Source organism: Brassica rapa, chromosome A02, assembly GCF_000309985.2.
Source record: "Brassica rapa cultivar Chiifu-401-42 chromosome A02, CAAS_Brap_v3.01, whole genome shotgun sequence".
Taxonomy (NCBI): Eukaryota; Viridiplantae; Streptophyta; class Magnoliopsida; order Brassicales; family Brassicaceae; genus Brassica; species Brassica rapa.
The window spans coordinates 29,018,303-29,032,347 of NC_024796.2; the positions used below are offsets into that span (position 1 = coordinate 29,018,303).

Below are 14,045 nucleotides of genomic sequence, written 5' to 3' on the forward strand. Positions count from 1 at the left end.
TCTTTATATCCCAGCATCTTTGGGATGTTCTGTCATCTTTATTGATTAAATATACTGGTATAAATAGACAAAAGTTTGCCGCCACCAACTACGTACCAATGTTATAGTATCAATTTAGGAAATATTTGAAAATGAAAGATGGATTAAAAACTCGCCTGTCTAGAAATTATATTATATACTTCTTTTGTTCCTAATTCCGTTCTTAAAAGATTCATATTTTAGAATTTTCACACTTTTTAATAATATATACTAAAACTTAGTTATAAATGCATAATTTTTGTAATTTTATATTTTTTTATATTTCTAAACCAATAAAATTTTTAAAAATGCAATTAATGTTCTTAAACTTCACAATTTTTCATTATTAGTTGACAAAAATTTAGAAATATAAAATATGTATCTTTTTGAAACAAATTTTTTATCTAGAATATGAATCTTTTAGGAACGGAAGGAGTACATACAAAAACTTTATAATAGTGCCAATCAAATATGCTACTCCCTCTGTTCTTTAAATTTACATATTCTAGATTTTTCACATATTTTAATAAAACACAATAAATTTACATCTTTTTTGTGTTTATCTTTTTTCATAATTTTAAGCCAATAAAAATTCAACTAGTGCAATTATTTTTTTTGAAGTTTGCAATTAGTTAATAAAATATGCATTGAAAATGTAAAAATGGACAATATATGTTCAATTTTTGTTTAACTACAGCTTAGAACTTCAAAAAGTTGCAATATATTTTCTCGCCAACATAATCCCTTTGTCACTCTTGATATCAAAACTAGAGGATTATGCCTTTCGTTGACATTGACATTTGCTTTTCAGACTCTGTAATATGAGAAAAAAATGTGTAGCCTATATCTTTCTTCTATCACCATATATATTACATCATCGACTAGTAGGAAGAGATATGGTCCAGTAAAGCCAAATTTTAAGTTGAGACGTAGCACCATGAATGAGGTCAAGCAGTCTGCTTACTGCAATGAGAAGTTAAGTCCACAAGCTAATCTTGTGTGTGGATCAAAAACTTAAAATGTATACCTTTTAGATGAAGATTGTGTAGAAATTAAACTTCCGTTCGTTCCTTTTAGCCATTGTTAATGGTTGTATTTTGGTTAACGTTTTCCTTAGTTTTTTTTCTGACTTCTCGGCAACAACTTACGAATTACTATATAGTATTGTTGTGGTCTACTTCTCATGTTTATGATGGTAACATTAACATCAGACAAGAAAAATAAATAATTTGTTTACATTAAAAGCCAGCAACAATTGGTCCATTTCCATTATAGAGACGCATCATGAACCAAAGCGAAAGCTCCGCAAAAACTAATAACACCAAACCGGCCGTAACCGGAGAAACGTCCACCGTACCAACGTCCACCGTACCGGAATGGATAACCGAGACCATCAATGGTGGATCATTCCGCCAAGTAAATCTCCATACCGGAATCAACGGCTGGGCTTCACCTCCAGGCAACGTCTTCTCTCTCCGCTCCGCTAACTACTTCACCAAAAAACAAAAATCTCCCGGCGGAGACTACCTCCTCTCTCCCGCCGGCGTTGACTGGCTCAAATCCACTTCAAAACTCGACAACATCCTGTCTCGTCCCGACAACCGTGTGGCCCACGCGCTCAGAAAAGCCCAGTCACGTGGCGAGTCGCAAAACAGCTTCATCTTCGCCGTGAACTGCGAACTTTCAGGCAAGGAACACTACCACATGGTGTTATACTTCGCGACGGAAGAGCCTCTTCCCTCAGACTCCCCCCTCCAACGTTTCATCGACGGAGACGACACGTACCGTAACCAGAGATTCAAGATAGTGAGCCAAGTCGTGAAAGGTCCTTGGGTGGTTAAAGCGGCGGCAGGGCAGTTCGGGGCGTTTCTTGTCGGTAAGACCGTGAAGTGTAACTATTATAAAGGGTCTAACTACTTTGAGATCGATGTGGATACAGGTAGCTCGGCGATCATGTCTGCGGTTGTACGGCTTCTGTTGGGGTATACCAAGAACTTTATGGCCGATATAGGCTTTGTTATCGAGGCAAAAGGAGAGGATGAGCTGCCGGAGAGACTGATCGGGGGTGCTAGCAGGGCCGGCTTACAAGGGGGGACAAGCAGTGCGACCGCCCCGGGTCCGAGTCCGTGTCCCCCCTTGTAATGATAAATAAGGGGCCCAAACTTTTATAAATCTATATTTTTATATATAAAAAAAATTATAAATACAATAAATAAAATTGAAAAGGGCCCAAAATTATTTGATATGTATATAGTTTTATTTTCATTACAAAATATACAAAATATTATTGATTAAATTTTAAAAATATTTTAAATATTATCTTTATATAAATTTTAGAGAGTAAAAAATTTTTTTTTGCCCTAGGGCCCCTATCAGTGTTGAGCCGGTCCTGGGTGCTAGAGTGTGTCATATGGACACATCGTCGGCGTTTGTGGTCGGAGAGAAGCCGTTGGGACCGTGTAGAATGTTGGGTTCGGTGGAAGCAAGCTACCAGGACAAGAACACGAACTGAATGTCAACGACGTACGATTACTAGAACCGATCTTTTTTGTTTTCTTTTGAAACTTACTAGATCCGATCTTGACAACACTAAAAACCATTTCATCAATCTCAATGCAGTTTTAAACTTTATTTATTCTATAGAGTGTTTTGACTTTTGATTTTTGTTTTTTTTGGTCGAAGACTTTTGAATGTTTTACTTTTAATCAAGATTATCTGTTTTACATCCAATGGGTTGATTTTGTTGCGGTGCACCTATTTGCACGTAGCGTGTAGGTACAATTGGAATAAACTAATGTTTACTGTACTCACAAATCTGTAAGAAAACGACTTTTAACCAAAAACTGTAAGAAAACTAATTTAGCAAACGCAAAAAAAAAAAAAAAAAACAAAAGAAACAGATTTGTTGTCTTAGTGGGAAAAGGAATAAATAAGAGAGAGAGAGAGCGAGAGAGAAAAGTAGATCTTGCTGGTCCCGACGTTCGGCCGGCGCGTACGCGAGCGTGCCGTCGCCGGGACCGGAGTTTCGTCCTCTTAAAAGCGTCCTAGTGTTTCTCTTCCGTATCCTCTCCACTTCTGCCTTGTCTGAGCTGTGACTCCGGCCGTTTCCGACTGAATACATCTTCTTCTTCTTCTCGCTGATAGCCGATGAGGAATGTCGTCGTCGTCATTGCTTTCCGCCATCACCGCCGCGTCTCGCCGCCCAAGAGAAGTACGTCTCTCTTCCCGTTTCCGTCACGCATTACATTCTCAATTTCGATAAATCGATAGCAAATTTATACGAATTATGTAAAAAAAGGCGAGAGTGAATGATTTTTTTTCCGGTTGAGATTCTCGATCTCTGAGTCCATAATCAGTGGAAGGAATTGTGATTATAGGAATACTATTTGCTTTGTGATTTTCATGTGGTAAAGTGCTTACAGCTGTGAGTACGGCCACGTGGGTTCGAATCCCGACCACTGGAAAATTAATATTTCGACATGGCCAGAGACAGATGACCGATACGTGGCAGCACGTGACTAGTCTGGATCACTTCTGGCGACAGGATACTTCTGTATAATTCAAAAAAAATTCATTAAAAAAAAAGAAGTTTTCACTGTTACCTTTGCTAGATCATCAGCTCAGGGTTGGTGTGGAGAAGTGTATAATTAGTTCATATGATGATGATGTTGTTGTTGTAGTTATAACTTCACGTGGTGACAAACGTATTGGCTTTAACCATGGGGGCTGCTTATGGAGAGGGAGGGATGATGCGAATATATCATGGATTTCACCATTTTACTTGCAACACAGAACGTGAGTTCTTGATTAATACACAACCAGTTAAGGAGATGTCAGGATGTTTTACTGGGTTGATTGTTCATAGGTATTCGAGGGAGTTCACGAGTGTTCACGGTGGAAGACCGACGGCGGAGTATGCAAAGTTGAGGAGAGAATCTCTTGAAAGTGAATTTGGAGAAGCTCTTGGAACGTATAGCACGAAAAGTTTCTCTGCAGCGTATCGTTTTGGGCCCTTTTTGGCGTTATATAGAGCTGCAATTATTTCGTTTCATGTGGTGAAGCTTGCATTTTGGCAGCTCTTTGTAAGGGATATGAGGAAACGTGCTGTCAAGGTCTGTGTACTTGTGACCATTGATGATCTGTTGTTTAATTACATTGAATGAAGATTACTCATGGCCTGCCAATAACTAATCTGATAGTACTTTTATTACATTATAATGCAGTTTCGTGAGACTCTTATCAGCTTGGGGCCTTTCTACATTAAGGCATGTTGGCTATTCGCTTATTATTTTACCACACTAAAATATAGTGATTTTTTGTCTTCTCTTATTTGAATCCTCACAAGATAATCCAATATTTGAGTTGCAGCTTGGACAGGCGCTGAGCACGAGACCAGACATATTACCCTCTATTTATTGTCAGGAGCTTTCAAAATTGCAGGTGGTTCAATATTTCTCTTTTCCAAATTATCCATGTAGCTATGATGAAATAATTGGATATTGGATAATGTATTTTTTCTGGATGATTATAGGATCAAATTCCTCCATTTCCAACTAGTGTTGCCATGCGATGTATTGAAGAGCAACTGGGTGCTCCGGTGTCGAAACTTTTTGCAGATATCAGTCCTAAGCCTGTTGCTGCTGCATCTCTGGGCCAGGTATACAAAGGTTAGATACCTTTTTTTTTTCTAACTTTGGTCGGATATTCTTATCCGGTCTCTACTGTTATCCTCCTTACCTTTTTTCACGCTAAATGTTCCACTTTTTCCTTTTAAGTATTGCAGGTCATCTGCATTCTGGACAGTTGGTAGCTATTAAGGTTCAAAGACCTGGAATGTCAATATTGCTAACACGTGATGCCCTCTTATTCCATATGATCGGGGGACAACTCAAACGATTTGCCAAAGCCCGTAAGGATCTTTTGGTAGCAGTGAATGAGATGGTGAGTCAATTATCAGTAACGTTAGGACTAGTTCTATGCTTACATATACTTTACCAGCGTGTTTATGTCTCTCTTGAATGAATAGGTCAGGCATATGTTTGAAGAAATAGATTACGTTCGAGAGGCAAAAAATGCAGAACGATTTGCTTCTTTATATTCTTTTGATTCAGGTAGGTTCTCTTGTTTCAAATTCTTCTCTCTCTTCTGAAATTTCATTGTCAGGTGCAATATATCTTTGAACATTGACAGGGAATGATCAGATTGGTGATAACGCTGGAGCTAGGAATATGTCCAGGAACCATAGAGCAGAGAACATTAAAGTTCCTAAAATACACTGGAATTTTACGCGAACCGCGGTTCTCACAATGGAATGGGTTGATGGCATAAAACTAACAGATGAAATTACGCTGAAAAGGGCTTCTCTTGATAGAAGGGACTTGATTGATCAGGTAAAAAATAACTGTTACCTAATTATGCTAGGTAAATGTCCTCACATAGTGACAGTTCAATCTGTGGATAAATTTTGGTGATTCTGAGAGATAGATATGGAACTTAGTACTGCTAGGTTCTTGTAAATGTTCAACTGAGAACCTTGAATTGATCTGTTTATAGGGCCTCTCCTGTTCGTTAAAGCAGCTGCTTGAGGTTGGATTCTTTCATGCTGATCCGCACCCAGGAAATCTTGTGGCTACTAAAGAAGGGTCTCTTGTTTATTTCGACTTCGGGATGATGGGGAATATCCCACGCCATTACCGTGTGGGACTTATTCAAATTGTAAGCTCTACTTCAGTTTAATCCTTGCTTTTTCTCTTTCTTATATGCTTGGGGTCTATCTAGCTTCTCTTCTCAGTTTTTCTTATAAAGAACACAACATGCAGCGTCCTTTTGTCTCAGATTGTACTGTTGTCACTTTGTCGATTTTGATTAGTTCTATTGCCATTACAGCTGGTGCATTTTGTCAACCGTGACTCTCTAAGTTTGGCGAATGATTTCCTTTCCTTGGGATTTTTACCTGAAGGGGTCGATATACAAGCAGTTTCAAATGCTTTGCGTTCCTCCTTTGGTTCTAGTACTAGAATTTCACAAGATTTCCAGGTATGCACTTTCTTCATCCTGTAATGAAAATTAGCAAATTACACTCAACTCTACAGACACATTCACTGGAAGATACAGTTATGTCAAAGCCTTTAGTAACATTTTTAGTGTTATTGCTTATGAACTGAACTATTTTCAACTAAACTTGCAAGTCGGAATGGCACAATATGAAATCATCTACTCATTTTTTACTGTACAGGGGGTGATGGAACAATTATATGATGTTATGTACGAGTTCAATTTTTCGCTGCCTCCAGATTATGCTCTGGTGATAAGATCCCTTGGTTCGCTAGAAGGCACTGCAAAGATTCTTGATCCAGAATTTAAAGTGATCGAGAGCGCGTATCCATTTGTTATTGGGAGGCTATTAGCAGATCCAAGCCCAGACATGAGGAAAATACTAAGGGAACTTGTCATTTGTAACGATGAATCAATAAGGTGGAATCGCCTTGAACGCCTAGTACGTTCATACAACTCTCCTATTTTGGATTTAATTGGTTCTCTTCGTGAGATCGAGCTCACAACTCTCTTTCAGGTAGCAGCAATATCCGAACAGGCCTCTGCAACTTCCGGAGAGTCTCCAGAAGACAAAACACTGAAGAAATCATCAGAACTTAAATCATTCGACATGAATTCAGTAGTGTCCGCGACAGAGGATCTGTTATTGTTCATATTATCAGAGAAAGGGCAGAGAGTTAGGGTCTTCCTTCTTCAGGACATAATCAGAGTGGTTGATATATTCCTGGAAGAAGAGGCTCTTTATTCCAACTTGAAGAAGAAGCAGACCATCAATCTCAGGGTCAGTAATCATCAAAACCGTCAAAAAAAATTTTTGTTCTCATTGGAATCTGAATGAACCATTAATTTCAGGAAGAAGGGACAATGAAAAGAGTGAGAAATGGATTCAAAGGTCTGAGCGAGGCCGTGAAGCTAGCACCTGGAATGTGGACAGCAATGCTTCTACGGATGTCAAGGAAACCTGAGGTTCATAGTTATGCTTTAGATATTGTTTATGCATTGTCGTCACATTTTGGACACAAAGTGCCTCACACTTTTTGGATCCTTTTATCCAAACTGCTCCATCGCAATAAGTAATAAAATTATTTTATACGTTCCATCTTACGTTCTGCTCTATATATTTTCTAGAGAATCTACACTATAGGCACAGATCAATTGGCCAGGATCATAAATTTATTTTCTTTTTATAGCATGTTTTTTTCTTCTATTGAGGACATGGATTTTACGTATTATTTTCTTACAAATGTTAAGTTATTTTACTGATAATTTTATCTACGGTTTTGTCATTGCGTATGTTACCAGTTTTGGCAAATAATTTGGCTATATATAGCACTTTTGACTTGTAAGTGACTTGAAAGTCCACAAAGGTTTCTATAATTAGCAAGACAATAGGCACCAGTGATCCCGGAAGTCTGGCCGGAAAGTGCTGAACACCACTGTTTCCTTTTTTGGGTTTCTTGCGAGAATGTAATCTCTCACCTTCTTTCTCTTCTCTCCAACCATCCTCACTTTCTATCTCCAGGTTTCTTCTTCTCCTCTTTCATTCCTTGATCAACGCAGTCTCTCTCTCTCTGCTTGTTGTTGAGCCTCATCATTTTTTTTTGTCTATTTCAGATTATCATTTGAGATTTTGCAAAACCAAAAAAAAAAAGAAGAAAAATGGGATATGCGGAGTTGGTGCAGTCGTATTCAAACAAGATGCGGGTTGTTGAAGCCCCAGCGAGTGGAGGCGGTCTCAGGTTACACTTCCTTCTCTCTCTCTTCCTTCTCAGCTCTAGATAAACTTATAGATCACAATGTCCATTATTTAACTTGCAGCCAGAACGGAAAGTTTAGCTACGGATATGCAAGCTCAGCTGGGAAGAGGTCATCTATGGAAGACTTCTTCGAGACTAGGATCGATGGTATCGATGGTGAAATCGTTGGTCTCTTCGGAGTCTTTGATGGTCTTTATTCTTGACCCATCTTATACCATTCGGTTTGTTCCCTTTTGGAAAGAGCTCATCTTTCTTTATGCGTTGCAGGCCATGGTGGAGCCAGAGCAGCTGAGTATTTGAAACGCCATCTTTTCAGCAATCTTATCACTCATCCTAAGTTCATTTCTGACACCAAATCTGCTATAGGTTTTACTTCCCTTGAGCCTCTATGAGCTTCTTTTGGATCCGATTTATTATTGTTTGATTTGATCTGAAACAATTGCTTTGTTTTGATTCTTCCAGCTGATGCTTATAATCATACAGACTCTGAACTTCTCGAGTCAGAGAATAGTCACACTAGAGACGACGCTGGTTCAACTGCCTCTACAGCTATTCTCGTTGGCGATCGTTTACTTGTTGCAAATGTTGGTGATTCCAGAGCTGTTATCTGTAGAGCCGGAAACGGTAACGTTATTGTGATTTGTTCATTAGCTCGCAGGACCGGTCCTCATCATAGGCTAGTGAATCATTGGTCTATGGCCCACAAATATTTTTAAATAAATTTACATACATAAAAAAAAATTATATATAATCCTATAGTAAATTATCTATATCCCCTAAAAATTCAAGATTGCTTGTTAATTGTTATATAGTGTGAATGGTTTTGAATGAAATATGGTTCATGTGTTGTGTAGCCTTTGCTGTGTCAAGAGACCATAAACCTGACCAAAGTGATGAGCGTGAACGGATTGAGAATGCTGGTGGTTTTGTCATGTGGGCAGGTGATAAGTTATGCTGTCTTTTTCTTTCTTGAGCATAGTGCTAACTTGTAGATTGAATAGGGACTTGGAGAGTTGGAGGAGTGCTTGCAGTTTCTCGCTCGTTTGGTGATCGACTTCTGAAACAGTATGTTATTGCTGATCCAGAGATTCAGGTACATTAATAATCACTTCAACTCTATATACACCGAACACATCTACTTGTGTGTTTAAAGGTCATGTATGGATGTAGGAAGAGAAGATTGATGATTCTCTTGAGTTTCTGATCCTTGCCAGCGATGGATTATGGGATGTTTTCTCCAACGAGGTTTGTGAAATTAATGATATAAAGCTTTGATTACATCCTCAATGATTGAGATCTCTTTGTAGGAAGCTGTAGCAGTGGTGAAAGAGGTTGAAGAACCAGAGGAGTCCACCAAGAAACTTGTGGGAGAAGCAATAAAGAGAGGCAGTGCGGACAATATTACATGTGTAGTTGTCCGTTTTCTGGAGAGCAAGACTGCTAACATCAAAGCTTCCGACATATCCTCAACACGTTCCAGCTCATCTCAGGAAGCAAATCAAGGGGAAACCGCAGTTAGAGATGACTCAGACCACAAGATGTCAACCAAACAAACCAATCAAGACCATACCGCAGTGCACTTGGACCGTAATGCTGAGGTTGAAGCTAGAAGCGACGATTCCGGTCGCATCAGCTCGAATCAAAAGCCAGTTGAGAATACAGCAGCAGGAAGCAGTGTTTCTTCAGAACAAAGTGGCTCAGCAGGAGAAAATAACCAACCTGGTCAAGGGCACATCACAGTACACAACAGTTTGGACCGGACCGTTGCTAATCAAAATCCAACCGCAGCTCACGGTGACTCCACAACAAGCAAGGCAAGTGGCTTTCCCTCTTATCAATAACTAAAATGTCAACACTAACTTCAGAATGATCTGTTTTGAGAAATGCATGTCTCGAGATTTTGCTCGACTAAGTTGTGTCCTTCATGTACGTTTTTTTTCTTTCCTGTCGTTTCTTTCTCTTGTTTCCTGAGGTTCTAACTCCAATAATGTAGTTTGTAAACTTTTTTTTTAATTGTTGAACTAGTCACTCTTATTTTACCATGTGATGTCTACACCTTACCTCTGTATGGTTCAAAGAGAGAATACCCAAGCAAGCTTTCATTGTTTGGGTGCTTATGTGGGATCGGCTATCCACGCGTGACAAGCTTCTGAATTGGGGTATCTCGGTTTCTCCAGATTGCGTTCTTTGTGGTTCTCTGCATGAAACAAGCTCTCATTTATTTTTTGAATGCTCCTACTCAACTGAGGTCTGGCTCTCCTTCTTTACCCATCCATCACTATCTCCCCCCATATCATACACAGCAGCATTACTTTGGCTTCGGAGTTGCTCCTCTAACCCCAAGCTCAAAGCGATCTGCCACCTACTCTACCAGACCACCATCTATAGTCTTTGGCGGGAGCGGAACTCAAGAATACATTCAGGTACTCCCAAGCCTTCTCGTGTCATTAAAAAAGACATCACTACTTTGTTGAGAGCAAAGTTAGCAGGTCTTGATCAGGCGGCAACTCGTTCTACCAGTAGCCGTTCGGCGGGTTCCAATAATGGACAAGGATCATTCTTGTACAATTGGTTCATGTTCATTCAGATATAATCTCATCTTCTGCATCAGATGTCAAGGCCACTTCAATCATATATGCTCACACGTGTTTTAGCTTATGCTCTTTTGTTTTGCTTCAGCTTCTATTCTAAACTGATATTTGTAAAATGATATCTCTTTTCGGAAGATAAATGAAAGAAGTATTTAAAAAAAAAAAAAAAAAAAAAAAACAAAACAAAACGTTACATGTTAGCATTTGATGTTCTATGTCTTAGATACATGTAAGAGATTTTGCTCAAAACACACAAGAATATATGGAACAAGTCACTGAAAGGTCACTAATAGAGGTGGGCGTTCGAGTTCTTTTCGGGTTTTTGGAATAAATATTTTAACTTCATTCGGGTATTTATAAATTTCGGTTCGGCTAACCCGTTAAATTATTTTTAAAAATTTAATATTCATATACATTTAAAATTTCTCAAAATCTAAAAATAAAAGTAATATATAGCATATAAATTTAAATAATAAAGGGCAAATCTCCAAAATAACACATTTCTAAGTTTATATCACAAAAATAGCACTCAAAAACTAAAATGACCAAAATAGCATTTTATCTTTTGAAAATTTTAAATTTTTTTATTTTTCAAAATTTGAAATCTTATTCCCAAAACCTCACTTCTCAACTCTAAACCCTAAAACATAAACTCTAAACCCTAAACTTTAAACCCTAAACCCCACCCCTTGAGTGCTATTTTGTGACTTTTGGTTTTGGCATTGAATGCTAGTTTGGGAACAAAAACTTGATTTAGTGCTATTTTGATCTTTTTCTCAATAATAAATGTCAAAATAGCTAAACTTAACATAAAAATTGATTTAGTTTAAATATATGGATGGAGAATAAATAATTGTAAATATTCTTGGTTTTTCTGACTACTTGTATACATATTTAAGTATTTTAAACAATTTTAAAAATATCCTATATATTTTGGATATTTTTTGGAATATTAACTCTAAAAATAATTAATATATTTAAGTATATAAATCTGATTCGGATATATTCAGATAACCAAAATATTTTGGTCTGGATCGGGTTTGCTTCTGGTTCTTTAGAAGATAATGGAGAATTTCATGGTGAAAATAGCCAAGACCATTTGTTAGATATTAATGTTATATAAGTGCTAGGTGTGATGTAAAGAATTAGATCACAAACAATGATCAACCCTGAACACTACTCTAGTGATGACATCGTCCCCCCTGACTCCACTTCTCTCTTTCCCTATCTCCATCTGCTTATTAACGTTGCGATGGTCTGCCTATTAACTATAAGGTCCAAAATCATCAACATAAATTATATGCAACTAAATTACCATTCATAAACTTGAATCCAACATTTTAGCATTAGTCTAGCATTCACAAAAATGTTAACATTTCATGAAACATCATCTTCGTTGCCTATTTTTATACCCATCATACTCCATCTTCATCCCAAGTTCTCTGTTTTTCTCATCTTTATTTCTCTGTTTCTAAACCTTTTTTCAAATGGGATCTAGCTATGAGGATCCAATCAGTCCCAAGTGGTTTTGGGTTATAATCTTGATCTTGTTTGTTATGGCTTGTGTAGGCTTTTGCATAGCCTACACATGCAAGTTTCTTATGAAGAGCAGTCAGATGACTACTATAGTCTAGGTGATGGAGATGGTGCAGGTGCCAGTGCCAGTGCAAGAATGAACCTGAGGAGCAACAATTTGGAGAAGAAGATGAAGTGACTATCTCTAAGAAGACCCAGTTTATGTTTTTTTTTTTAATTTGTGTTTCTTTAATAAGTGGATGTGTTATTGCCCACATTCACGTATTAGTTAGTTTATCTCTGTTGTATTTAAGCGTCAGTTGAAGTTATAAATGATGAAGAAGAGAACCTTTGAAGTTAACTTGTTTTTGTGTTTAAGAACCAAAGTGTTCTTGTGTTCTTTTTTTTTTTTTCTGAAAAGGTGTCCTTATTAACGGTAATTTCTTAATGATCAATCCATTAGACATTAATTCATGAAGTTGTATCTATCAACTGTCTTCTAGCACATTGTTTAACTGCTATTCTTTCATATTAGCAACTCTTTGTTTTATCTATTGATATATGTGAAAAAGAAAAAAAAAATAGGAAACTGGTTGAGTACCGAATTAGTACAGATGCAACTAACATATACAGTAGAACTTCTATAAATTAATACTCAGTAAATTAATAATCTCTATAAATTAATAAATTTCGCCGGTCTCAATTTGGACGGTTCAAAATTTGACACAAATCGATAAAATAATAAGATAATATTTTCTAAAAAAAATCTATGTAAATATATGATCTCATTAAAATTATATATATATATATATATTATATAAGAATCTATTATTATATTTATGTTTTATATTTACAATGAAATTATCTTTATATTTTCTTAACACTTAATATATTTTTGAAGAGATTTAGTAATATTATAACTAAAACCACATTTAAGTTCTATGCAATATATATTTTATACACCAAATAATATAATAAAATTAATAAAAATGTCAAATTTCAAAAAACGACAATTAGTGTCTATACATTAAAATCAAATATATATTTTATCTTAATATAAATATATCTTAAAATAAGAAATATAAATAAGAAAACTTTTATAAATTAACATCTCTATAAATTAATAAAATTTTAAAGTCCCAATATTATTAATTTAGAGAGGTTCTACTGTATATTGGATATTATCCAAAAGAGCAAGCTATTCAACCTTTTAAGCATATTTATATACATGTTTAATTTATTTTATTAGAATTTCTTGCTCCTGTTTTGCTTATATTTTTCTAATGATTTATTTATCTTTAGTTATTTAGTTTTATCAAAGTGGTGATTAAGAGAAACATATATATATTGATCGATTGATATGAATGTTATTATAACATTTACAATTTAAAAAATACAGTTTTTCTTCTCTGTTTCTATCATCTTTAACTCTCTGTTTTTCTAAACTCTTAAACATGGCTGGCCGTTCAGATGAGGATCAAGTCAGTCCCAAGTTGTTCTGGTTGATCATTCTCATCTTGTTTGTTGTTGCTTGTGTAGGCTATTGATGAACAAGGGTGAGAGGACTACAGTAGTCCCGGTAATGGAGATGGTGCCAGTACCAGCTCCAGCGCAAGAGTAGATGTTCTCTAAGAAGAAGAAGATGACGTGGCCATCTCCAAGGAGTGGTGAAACTGTAGTCCACCTTATGTAGTTATGTTTCATTTCCACCTTATGTGGTTATGTTTTAGTTATGTTTAATCTTCTTCTCTCTTTTGTCAGTTGTATGTAAATAGAGCATTATAAATAAATATCAGTTTATGCTACCTATAAGTTTCTTGATTTCATACTAATGCATTAGTTTCTTGATTTCATAGTCACCAACGAAGAGAGAACTAAAGCATAAGAGCATCTCTAATGTATTACTCCATGTTTTACTCTAAAATGGTGCAACACCAAAATGGAGTAAGGTTTTACTCCAATGTATTACTCCATTTTTATTCTAAAAATAATATATTTTATTAATAATTGTTAATAATACCTTATACTTATAAAAATTACTAATTAACCCTAGTTATTTTATGTTTACAAAAATTCTTTAAAATATAATTTATTTAAATTAAACATTTAT

The 14,045-nt window shown here is 36.3% G+C and overlaps 3 protein-coding genes across 5 annotated transcripts; all 3 read left to right on the forward strand.

Annotated features, from left to right (window-relative positions):
• Window positions 1–573: 573 nt before the first annotated feature.
• LOC103854778 (protein ENHANCED DISEASE RESISTANCE 2-like) lies at window positions 574–2,653 on the forward strand. The gene has a single exon (XM_033284575.1). It carries the CDS (start codon window positions 1,303–1,305, stop codon window positions 2,158–2,160), a length of 858 nt encoding a protein of 285 aa, XP_033140466.1. The 5' UTR covers window positions 574–1,302; the 3' UTR covers window positions 2,161–2,653.
• A 120-nt stretch (window positions 2,654–2,773) lies between these two features.
• Window positions 2,774–7,176, forward strand: LOC103854779 (uncharacterized protein slr1919-like). The gene is made up of 14 exons (XM_009131743.3): window positions 2,774–3,229; window positions 3,699–3,813; window positions 3,884–4,130; window positions 4,242–4,283; window positions 4,387–4,458; window positions 4,550–4,685; window positions 4,802–4,959; window positions 5,045–5,129; window positions 5,209–5,408; window positions 5,572–5,733; window positions 5,905–6,054; window positions 6,254–6,514; window positions 6,590–6,853; window positions 6,925–7,176. The coding sequence occupies exons 1-14, from the start codon at window positions 3,166–3,168 to the stop codon at window positions 7,147–7,149; spliced, it is 2,181 nt and encodes a 726-aa protein (XP_009129991.2). The 5' UTR covers window positions 2,774–3,165; the 3' UTR covers window positions 7,150–7,176.
• On the forward strand, window positions 6,729–10,598 carry LOC103854780 (probable protein phosphatase 2C 71). 3 transcript variants are annotated; one of them, XM_018656203.2, is made up of 10 exons: window positions 6,729–6,853; window positions 6,925–7,038; window positions 7,687–7,811; window positions 7,891–8,018; window positions 8,097–8,195; window positions 8,292–8,453; window positions 8,684–8,770; window positions 8,831–8,922; window positions 9,000–9,074; window positions 9,137–10,598. In XM_018656203.2, the coding sequence occupies exons 3-10, from the start codon at window positions 7,732–7,734 to the stop codon at window positions 9,668–9,670; spliced, it is 1,257 nt and encodes a 418-aa protein (XP_018511719.1). In that variant the 5' UTR covers window positions 6,729–6,853; window positions 6,925–7,038; window positions 7,687–7,731; the 3' UTR covers window positions 9,671–10,598. The 3 variants fall into 3 exon arrangements, with proteins under 3 accessions (XP_018511719.1, XP_009129995.1, XP_033140419.1); XM_009131747.3 differs by lacking the exons at window positions 6,729–6,853; window positions 6,925–7,038 and adding an exon at window positions 7,358–7,594 and having other exon boundaries at window positions 9,137–10,229; XM_033284528.1 differs by lacking the exons at window positions 6,729–6,853; window positions 6,925–7,038 and adding an exon at window positions 7,358–7,594 and having other exon boundaries at window positions 7,687–8,018; window positions 9,137–10,229.
• The last annotated feature ends 3,447 nt before the right edge of the window (window positions 10,599–14,045 follow it).

What these genes read in the sequence shown, in the direction of transcription:
- LOC103854779 (XM_009131743.3), top strand. Translation starts at nt 3,166, where the DNA reads ATGAGGAATGTCGTCGTCGTCATTGCTTTCCGCCATCACCGCCGCGTC. An exon ending in TTTTACTTGCAACACAGAAC is followed by an intron (nt 3,814 to 3,883) that starts GTGAGTTCTTGA and finishes GATTGTTCATAG; the next exon opens with GTATTCGAGGGAGTTCACGA. An exon ending in TCTGGGCCAGGTATACAAAG is followed by an intron (nt 4,686 to 4,801) that starts GTTAGATACCTT and finishes TAAGTATTGCAG; the next exon opens with GTCATCTGCATTCTGGACAG.
- LOC103854778 (XM_033284575.1), top strand. Translation starts at nt 1,303, where the DNA reads ATGAACCAAAGCGAAAGCTCCGCAAAAACTAATAACACCAAACCGGCC.
- LOC103854780 (XM_033284528.1), top strand. Translation starts at nt 7,739, where the DNA reads ATGCGGAGTTGGTGCAGTCGTATTCAAACAAGATGCGGGTTGTTGAAG. An exon ending in TGACACCAAATCTGCTATAG is followed by an intron (nt 8,196 to 8,291) that starts GTTTTACTTCCC and finishes TGATTCTTCCAG; the next exon opens with CTGATGCTTATAATCATACA. An exon ending in TATCTGTAGAGCCGGAAACG is followed by an intron (nt 8,454 to 8,683) that starts GTAACGTTATTG and finishes TGTGTTGTGTAG; the next exon opens with CCTTTGCTGTGTCAAGAGAC.